This window comes from Labrus bergylta, chromosome 16 (genome assembly GCF_963930695.1).
Source record: "Labrus bergylta chromosome 16, fLabBer1.1, whole genome shotgun sequence".
Classification (NCBI taxonomy): domain Eukaryota; kingdom Metazoa; phylum Chordata; class Actinopteri; order Labriformes; family Labridae; genus Labrus; species Labrus bergylta.
In genome coordinates, this window is record NC_089210.1 from 25,018,089 (window position 1) to 25,028,088 (window position 10,000).

Here is a 10,000-nt window from a genome sequence, read left to right on the forward strand (position 1 = left end):
AAACACTGTTTCAGTACTTCCTCATGCATGTGTGAGACACTCTCTTTCCAGCCCTGTCTGACCCGTGAGCTGTGACAAAATGAAGTTACACGTACACGTAGTCAGAAGGAAGCTTTAACAGCTCACTTCCACATACAGTATACAAACAACATTTTCCATTGATGATGAAGAACAGGGTTTCTTTAAGGGTACAGGCTGTTTTCCTGCCATGAAGCCTAGAGCGATGTGTTTCAGTAAAGCAAAACTGAAAGTTGGTCATGATAATGGCACACAGTCCACCACAGCGAAATACTGTCACCTTGTGTTGGACTCAATAGCAGATGAGAACACTGAAAAAAAGAAAATCAGATCATTCAAACCTTTTCTGTACACACACTTTTTATGTTTTGACATTTTTATTCATGGTATAAACTCTAGTGGCTGGCTTCAAGCATATTCCAGAAAACACCAATTATCAGCCTGTCACTTGACAAGAAAAAGAAAGCCTTGAAAGTGCATGATATTCTTTGACTACACATTTTGAAATGCGTCTGAAAAGCTCAGTGACGCTTTGGCTGAAAAAACAGGATGAGGCTTTTCAGATCTTAGTACTCATTCACAACTCTTGCACATTGGGAAGTGGAAAGCAACAGTATAGGAACATGCAAATGCCTTTGATGAATGAGACAGAGTGGGTGGTATGTGGGTATGTCTGTGCCCTATATTGGATCTCACTTCAGATTAATCAAAACTTGCGGTTGCAACAGCTAATACATGGAGCAACAAGTGCTTGGGTTTCAGAGGTTTGGAAAATAAATGTTTCTGATGAAATCTCATTAAAACAGATTGAAAATGTGTCATGGTACTAATGACTAATATGTTCCCATGACCTTTTGTTTGTTTTAACCCTATTGTTGCTGTGTAGATCAGTAGATGTGATCTTTCATTCATTTTTCTTTTGCTTTGTCAGAGTCTGAAGATACAGTTCTTCGACAGCATTCTGCAGGGAGGGTCCCACTGCTTCCTATTATTAGTGACTCATCATCGTCAGGGTCCCACTGTTAACTCATGACCTCTCACTTTCACTTTTAACCGGGGTCTCTGAAGTGACTCACTAACAAGTAGTACTCATCCGTCATCATAATTTCATTTGGAACCCAATAAACAAAACAAACGTCAGAAGACAATATAGCTCTTATTTATTTCATGTTTATTTGTATAGGGATGAATATGCAACAAGTAAACTGATGCCACACACTACAGCATTAGCACTAAGCTAATTTTCAATGCCCGTCCCTTTAATCTCAACTTTGTTACATTCGTTCTTAAATGCTAACAGCGGTGTAAATGTAAAGTCCCACATTTTAAAGCTCCAAAAACTAATGCAATATGTTTTTGAATGTGTAGTAAGACGATAGTACACACATCATTAGAGGAACAAGCACTTCCTCATTTGTTGAAAAAAAGAAAAAGCAAACAAACAGAAAATCATTGACAAAACCAAATGTCTCTTTCAACATCTCCAAACATATGAAACCTTTCTAAATAAACCACCACAAGTCATGATTTCACGTCTCGTAACACGTCACACAGGTAGTGAAGCAGATGCAGTATGTTGGCTGGTTATTTCTGTCGCCCTTCTTTTTCGCTTTCCCTTAACATTCAGAAAATGAGAAGAGAAAACAAAGTGTGGTGCAAGCTTGTTTGAACACGACCAAAACATGGATTCACTTTCTTTATAGAGATAGTTAAAGAAATTCCATAAAAGCATGTCTAAACAACAAAAACAAAACAACAACACAGTTTTGTTCTTTTCTAAAAAAAAAAAATACATGGACCGACATTTTTGTTGAGTTTCATCAGTATTAGCTTCATATTATTGCAACAATGAATAAAGAAAAGGCACTCATTCAATTGACCCCCCCCCACACAAACACATTCATTGCCACACAGTGACGTACATTCCCTGTTCAATAAATTGCCTTACTATGAAATAATATATAAATAAACAAAACAATAAAGATAATAAAAAAAAATACATCATGCACACATATTGTACAGTGTATATATAGTTGTGGTCCAAACAATAAATTAACACAACATAGATGCTTCAAAACATGTCAAGAAATAAATCAGCAAATAAGAGTTTTGCAAATCACATAGAACTGGACTTAAATACATTCTCTGTGTTCACTCAATACAAATTTGAAATGTAAGAAACTCAGACAACATCACCAAGAAGTTCAAACAATCAAGTAAGATCTGTTCACTCTGAATACTGATTTTATAGACCGCGGATGTGCTCTCTAATCACTGATATCTGAGAAGCAATGAAAACAACATTTACAGTAGAGGGGAGGGGGGGGGGAATCCCCCAAAACCAATAGTATGCTAGCTGGTATTTCATTAGTTCTGTACAAGTGAGTTTTGAGTTTGACTTGAAATCAGAACAAATAAGCACCGGGCACAAGAAACAGATTTGTAGTGATGCTGTCAACTTTAGTCCAATCCTGAGCTGCTATGTATACAGTATACTGGCCTTATCATTTGGGCTCTTGAAGTAATGTGAATTGTGTTTAAAGGTGGATTTAAAGTCTTTGCAGAATTGAATAGAATGTTTTTTGTTTTTTATCCAGCCTGTGGGTAAAAGACAGTCCTTATTGTTGACTTCAGCCCTTCAAGCGTTTTCTTTGAATCAGGCACTGCTCTGACTGCATGAAGTTGGTTAAGTGATCGACTCATCTTATGATGTAAAGATGAAGGCAGAGGTCTGTTTGGTGACAGGAGAACCTGGAGAAGACGCTGCCATCATAACATCTGAACACACTTCAGGATTAAGACGAGATGTAAATGATATCAAGGTGGGTAAGAGATTCCTTTTCGTCCACCATAAACGTGGAAGTGGCTTCCACGTCTATGGTGACCTTATGATAGTCTGAGGAGAGCTTTGTTGCCCTGGCGAGGAAGCCTGTGCACGTGTCTGTGCTAATCCGGCCCTCCAAAAGAGCGTTGGACTTAGATCCATTCGACAATGTCATATTGACTTTGACATATTCACCTTTAGAGAACTGAATTGTATTACAATCCTTCAAGGTAACCTGAAGACTTAGGAAGTAGTATCCATCCCTATCTATGGTTAGGACGTCCTCTTGTACTGAGATCAGGCCTTCACTTGGATTGTTTGATCGCCATTTCATTCTTCTGTTACCTGCGGGTGAAAGGAAAACTGCTATTAGCTGCAAATTGTCTTTACTCACAAATCAATTATGTGAGAGATCAACTGGATCTCTGAACTCGGCAGGCTGCTTGGGGTTATCTGATTAAGGAAGAATGTGCGACTTTTTGATCCAGTAGATGTGGCCCTTGAGCACCAGCACTAAACCAAAAACAAACTGCTGTTTGTTGACACCTCCGCTATTCTGAAGCCTCTGCTCTCCTCCAGCAACACACCTCCAACCCCTCTCCACCCGTGTTCGCACGAAGGAGTTATGAATTAGAACGCATCATAATTAAGCACCATTAAGCGCAAGCAGAGGACAAAACAATTGCCTGTGGCCTGCATGTGTGTTAGCAGGTGAATGTTAGCACACTTTAGTTAGCTCCTAGCTTCACGTTGCAGATAAATGGACATAAAATCACCGTGATCTAAATACACGAGCGTGACATCCAAATAAGCAGTGAGTATGTTTTTTTCTTGTCTCTAGTTCTTCACTAAAACAGCTTTATATGCAAGGTCGTCCTGGCCATGTAAACATGATGTAAACACGGCTCCGACAACAGTCCAGCCGGTGGGACTCACTCATTGGAAATGTCTCTCTGAGTCCTGACTCTCTACAGAGGATATACTGGATTTCTGCTTTATTGATGTGTAAAATGTTGCACATTCTTCCTTTAAGCAAAAAACCCAGGACTGATGTAGTGTGCAGACCTGTAATGTATGGAGCTATCACATCTTGGTATAATTGACCAGTTATCAGAGCAGCCAATGGGGATATGAACAAAAGGAATGCGTTATTTTAAACTGCAATTAGAGTCTTTTTTTTTTTATTGACATCTGCAAGTGAATTGGCAAAGATGTGAGGAGATTTGTGGTTACTGAAATTCCATGTGTCTCTCTGTACTTATCACGGCTTATAATTGAAGACCAGACTCACACATTAACTGCCTCAAGTCACACATACCTCCTCCAATACTCATGAAGGTGAGCATTTTGCCCTTTCCCAGTTGATGCTCATTCTCTGAAGGACTCTGAAAGGAAGGAAATGACATATTCATCTCAAACTATTCAAACATATTTTTACATTTGATGTGCTGGCATGGCGTCCACTGTGACACACAGACCAGCTGCATGGTTCGGTCACAGCTTTGTAAAAGGGCAATGACGCTGATAATATGTACATTTTTAGAAAGAGAAGGTAAAACAACTTCTATCTTAAGGGGGGGAAAATGAAGGAAAAACAGTTTAGTGCAGTTGCATTTCCCCGAATGTGGTGATGACGTTAATGTGCTTCCTCTGTGACGTGAGGAGAGTAACCACTCTGTCTGATTCAAGATATTCTTGAATCATGAACAGACAAACATTTAAGAACCTTTCCCTCACTAAGAACTCTGTGCTGTCAAACCTGAACAGTGCTGTGAAGACGAATTGCCCAAATGTGACATTAAAGTCTAAGTCTACTCGTGCGATTAGAACAACACAGTGAGGTTAAAACAGGAGAACCACAAACTCTGAAGCTGTGGTGTACTTACCAAATGTGCATTGTTTGACTTCATTAGCTTTGCGGATTCTGATGCTACAGCGCTACAGTTCTGAGACTGGAGAAGGAATCACAAGCACAGAGTATACTCTTAATGAATTGTACAAAGAAAAAGTGTTGCTCAATGAAGGTCAGAAGAACTGTAATTAAGCAAAGCAACTGCAATTAAGCCATTAAAAATTCTCTCATGGTTTACAGGCATTCACAGCTAAACACTTTGATTAATATTGTACCATAATGCTGGATATATTCAATGATTCTTTTGGCTGAAGATGAATCGAAAACAACATTTCTTTTTGTCAAGTTCTTACAAAACTTTTCACTGTTTGGGAGTCAAGAAAGGGTAGCGCAGACCACAGGCTGGGGTGTCTTTCTCACCAGCTGTGCTACTGCCGAAACCACATGAAAGAACAGATGCACTGCACAGGTGTTTTACTTCAGCGGTGCTGACATTTATCCTGTAGTACTCTGTTAATCCATCCGAAATGTGACAGTGCTACGGCAAAAGCTGCTTTTCGTCTTGAAAAATGTGGAGTTTGGGTATCAAATGTGAATTCTCACCCTGTCATGAGGTCCAACTGTGAAGAAGATGGTGATGAAGACAATCTGGACGATGGAGAGGAGGGTGAGCCAAAGCAGGAGGACTTTGGTGAGCGGATGCTGTGCAGGCTGTGGCATCGTCGGTCCGTAAGGCCGAGCTCAGAGCAGCCCGAGCCTGAAGAGTGCAGGAAGACAGACGTCAAGAGCTGATGATGACAGTACACGTCCTGAGTTTCTTCTGCTGAACAACAAAGCTGTATGTGTGTGTGTGTGTGTGTGTGTGTGTGTGTGTTTGCTTCCTGAGCTCAATGTGTGCATGTGATGAGGGAGTTTTGATATCTGTCTGCGTTCTGATGTACCCTGAGTATCTATAGAGAAAACAGGACTCCAGGTGGTACTTCCCCCCTGTTTGTTAGAGAACTCAAATGAAGAAGGGCCAGGTTATATCTGCATCTTGGGACTGGCCCTTCTCTCCTACTCACTTTAACTCACACTAAAGAGAGGAACAAAAGTCACTCGGAAGGACGAAAGGAAGGAGTGAAGACATATGACAGAAAGTCATTCCAAAATGAATCATTCAGTTCCTTATTTATGATTAGACTTGATGGCGAGTGTCACATACCCTACGTATATTACCCTTTCTGACATAAGATGTTTGAGCAACATTGAAAGTCTTTGCCTTGCTGTTTTTGATCCAATTTCTACCTTTTGCCTCTTTATTGTATTAAACATAGTATTCTACAATGGTGATGAAAACTACTCCTTACCTACAATGTAAATATTGTAGGTAAGGGCTGATAAGAACAAGTAAGAAAGCCCCTTAACTCAATCATTCAACATCAAATCATGATGGTATTAACATGGAACCCATTATCTTTTTTAATCATTTTCTGTAAAAGCTTATCTCTTCCTAGAAGTACCTTGAAAATTCCACATTGGCAACCAACTTTCCCTTTTTGCTCTGCTGTGCAATTCAATATTTCTCTGTGAATCCAAACCTGACAAGAGATTAGAGCATAGACGTTGGAGGAAACGCATCAGACAAAACAAAATGTCACGGTGGATTTTTAAGTGGTATACACAAAATGTCACAATGTCTTGTTTACTATATGCATTTCTTGAAAATTGTCACCTCCAGAGACATTGGTATTGAGGTCAGTGAACGTGGTTTCACTTTCTGTCTTTGTGTGAGCTACTTCTACAGCCTGGGGAAAGTTTAATGCTGGTTGGGCTATGCTTCAGGTATGTGTCAAAAAGATACCTGTATGACTGGCAGTGGTCACACAAGCACACAACAACAAACAACATGTCCACACTTGTTCTTGAATCTAAAACACAGGAGGTGTAAAACTGCATGTGCACTGCTGGAAAATAAAAATTGTAACTTAGTTAAATAATAGCAGAGAGAACAAATCACTTTAAATTGGGGGAACAAAAAAAAGCTGAAGTGCAGTTTTTGAGAGTCAGCATTAAATAGTGCGTGATATACAGTAAGGTGTTTCTACCCTGTGATGACAGAGAGATGGAAATAAAACTGCTACACCAATATTAGTACATTACTTCTGCTTTTCCAGTTGACGCACTGCTTTCTGAACAGATAAGGCAAATTATTTAACCTTTCATGAATCATAGTTTCATTCAAGACACAGAGAAAACATGATCATGAAAAGGATTTCAACAGAATAGAATAGAAATGAATATGCCTTTATTGTATTGCACATTGTTCTCAGCAGAATTCTGTTCAACATGAGTCTAGTTGTGCTCGAGGTTCTTTGCCTGTTAGAAGGACGTTTTTCCTTGCCACTGTAACTTTACTAAATGTTTCTTTAGTGCTGTGCTCATGATGGGTTCAAATTATTCAAAATACTTCAATTAGTATTAAGACAGTAATAGACAGTAATCTGGTGCATTGAGTGCAGTTTTCGATGTTATAGAACCTTTTTATATTATTGCACTATATTATTTTATATTATTAATATTGCACACTGCACCAGAAATAAGATTGTAAGTTAAATATTATGCAGCATGCATTTTTGTACATTAAATGTCATGCACCATAAAACAAGTATTGCACATTAAACGCTGAAATCATTGTACATTTATTGCACATCCAATGTTATGGACCATGCTCACATTGTCAACTGTGAGTCTAAGCGCTTTTATTGGGAGATAGTGGTGGTGGTGGTTGTTGTGGTGGTGGGGGCTCGGGGGGAGGGGGGATTGTTGGCAGTGTTTCTGTCAGGTTCAAGTGTTTAAACCTTGATGTGCCGGTCTTGAGGGCCCAGAAACGTCTTCTCGGTGGCAGCAGAGAGAACGTAGGTGGTTGTACGAACTTTGTTACATCCATCCTGCAGCTGAAGGTGTCCTCCAGTGAGAGCAGTGGGAGTCCCAATTAATTTTTGTGCTTTGTTAATGACACTCTGGAGAGCCTTTTTGTCTGCTGCTGAGCAAGTTGGCATACCAAGCTGCAACACAGTATGTCTGTGCACTTTCTATTAAGCAGTGGAAGAGAGATAAAAGCTGTTGCAATGGAGTTGCTTTTGTCCAGCAGCGGAGATGATTGTCCTTGAGAGGTCCTTTGTTTTTTGTATTCCTTTGAATTTGAGGTCTCTCCTATTCCTTTGATGTAAAGAAGAGAGAGGCCTTCCTGATTTCTCCTGAGATCAATCATCAGATTTTTTTTTAATTTTTTTTTTGTTCAGTGACAGGCTAATGTACTTGCACCTTGCAGCCAGTTTTCAGCCCTCATCTTTTTAGGCTGACTTGTCCCCCTCTGAGATCAGTCCCACCACTGTTGTCTCATCTTCATACTTGATGAGGATGTTTAACGGGTGTAATTAAATGTATTCGTATGTTCAGAGAGAGTAAACGAGGGGACTCAACAAACAGATGTGAGTTCTGATATTGAGCTCTGTAACAAACAGGGGAAAGTACCATCACTGGTCCTGAGGGTTAAGGCTGGGGGAGAGGTTGGGGCCAGAGTCTGAGTGTCTGTGGTCAGTGGGAAAGGAGGCCCAGGACCAGTATAGTTTTGTGACCAACCTGCTGGGGTGACAGTGTAATCAATAAGCATCCTCACATACTGTATGTCCCTGTCTGTTCAAGGTGGGTCAGTGGTGTGTGGAGAGCTATGAGGACGGCGTCTTCTGTTAATCTGTTCGCTCTGTAAGCATATTGATGTTGTACCAGGCTGGACGGGAGGATAGATCTGATAGGCTTTAAAAGTCATTTTTCACAGCACCTTGCAATAATGGGTGTTAGTGTGATTGCCTGTAGTCATACAGTACACTCGTGTTGGTCAAAAGAGGTCCAAAATGACGTCACATCCAACTTTATTGATAATGGGCAACATATGGTTAAAGAAGGAAGAATGGAATGTGATGACATCGATATATCATACACTGACAGTGATTTTGATACAAGTACTAAACAAGACACATTTATGGTGGGGATATTCACAATACTAAAGCACCATTGGTTGAATGCCTCAACTTGATGTCCTTCAATATTCATTACCAGAAAGTGACAGCCTCTATCGAACAGCAGAAAGAACTCATTTTGACTCAAACCAATTTATGTCCACTCCTTAATGGCTGCAGTGTTTACTCTCTCTCTCTGATATTCTGGCCACTTAATGATGATGTACAGCCATCTAGTGGATGTAAATCAACAACACACAGACTTTAGATTAAGAGAATAGAAAAAGGCAGGCTTTAAAAGTAACTACCATGTACCTCATCACTCTTGTATGGAAGCAAAATAACATAATTAAAAAAAAACTGTTATCTCAGTATAGGTCAAAAGTAAATTATTATATTCCAACAAGGCAGGTTTCTGATACTTTGTCTATTTGTAAAAAAAATAGCTTGTATTTGTCCATATCACAGGATAAATATTAAGAACCAAACAATACCTGACTCATGTGGTCAAAGGTTAGTTAGTTAGTTAGTTTGTTTGATAGGTTGTTGATTAGTAATGGGTTCTTCATATTCTCTATTGTTCTTGCTTCAGATATTATTTAATTTGATCAATTTTAAACAGTAACTACCACGATCTGACATAACACTCCATTATCTCTATTACATATCACAAGAAATAAAAGGAAGACATTTTTTTTGTTTTTTGTTTTTTGTTAAATTGTGAAGGATATCACACGGTGATCACTTTGATTTCTGAGGTAACTTTAATTTAATAGTTATCTGAATATAATGGAATTTAAAAATGAGATTGGATTCTTGGCTTCCCTGCATGTGACCTTACAGCACTGTCTGTTTTCATGAATCCCATAGAGAGGTTACCTAAGGATGAGCCAGGGGGAGGAACAAAGGTGAGGTAACAACACTTCAAAGTAATAGTGATTTATGTTGCAGTACTAATGTATTCATGGACCACTCTGTTGTAATCTCTGCCACTGTTAGAAATGTCAACTAGATGGAAAGTATGTCATTTACGTATCCTTTCATCAATTAAGAGTAAAACCCCGACTAATAGCTGCGTAATTAACACAGATAAAGCTGTGCCTCGGTCTTTACACCAGGGGGCAGTAAACACTCTTAACTTTAGTTTACCACACACAGTGAGAGAAGCATTACTGAATAACAACCAATAAATCAGTCAAATAGCATAGCGGCTTAATGATCGATTCCACCAATAAAAAGAAAGAGATAAGATTCCTGAGAGATAAGATTCCTGAGAGAAAAGACTACAACATGTGTTCAGATTGT

The 10,000-nt window shown here is 39.3% G+C and overlaps 1 protein-coding gene across 1 annotated transcript; it reads right to left on the reverse strand.

Annotated features, from left to right (window-relative positions):
• Positions 1–1,155: 1,155 nt before the first annotated feature.
• Positions 1,156–5,908, reverse strand: LOC109989227 (uncharacterized). The gene is made up of 4 exons (XM_020640890.3): positions 5,298–5,908; positions 4,729–4,794; positions 4,161–4,227; positions 1,156–3,187 (listed from the first exon to the last, which is right to left on the reverse strand). Exons 1-4 carry the CDS (start codon positions 5,412–5,414, stop codon positions 2,814–2,816), a joined length of 624 nt encoding a protein of 207 aa, XP_020496546.1. The 5' UTR covers positions 5,415–5,908; the 3' UTR covers positions 1,156–2,813.
• Positions 5,909–10,000: the final 4,092 nt, after the last annotated feature.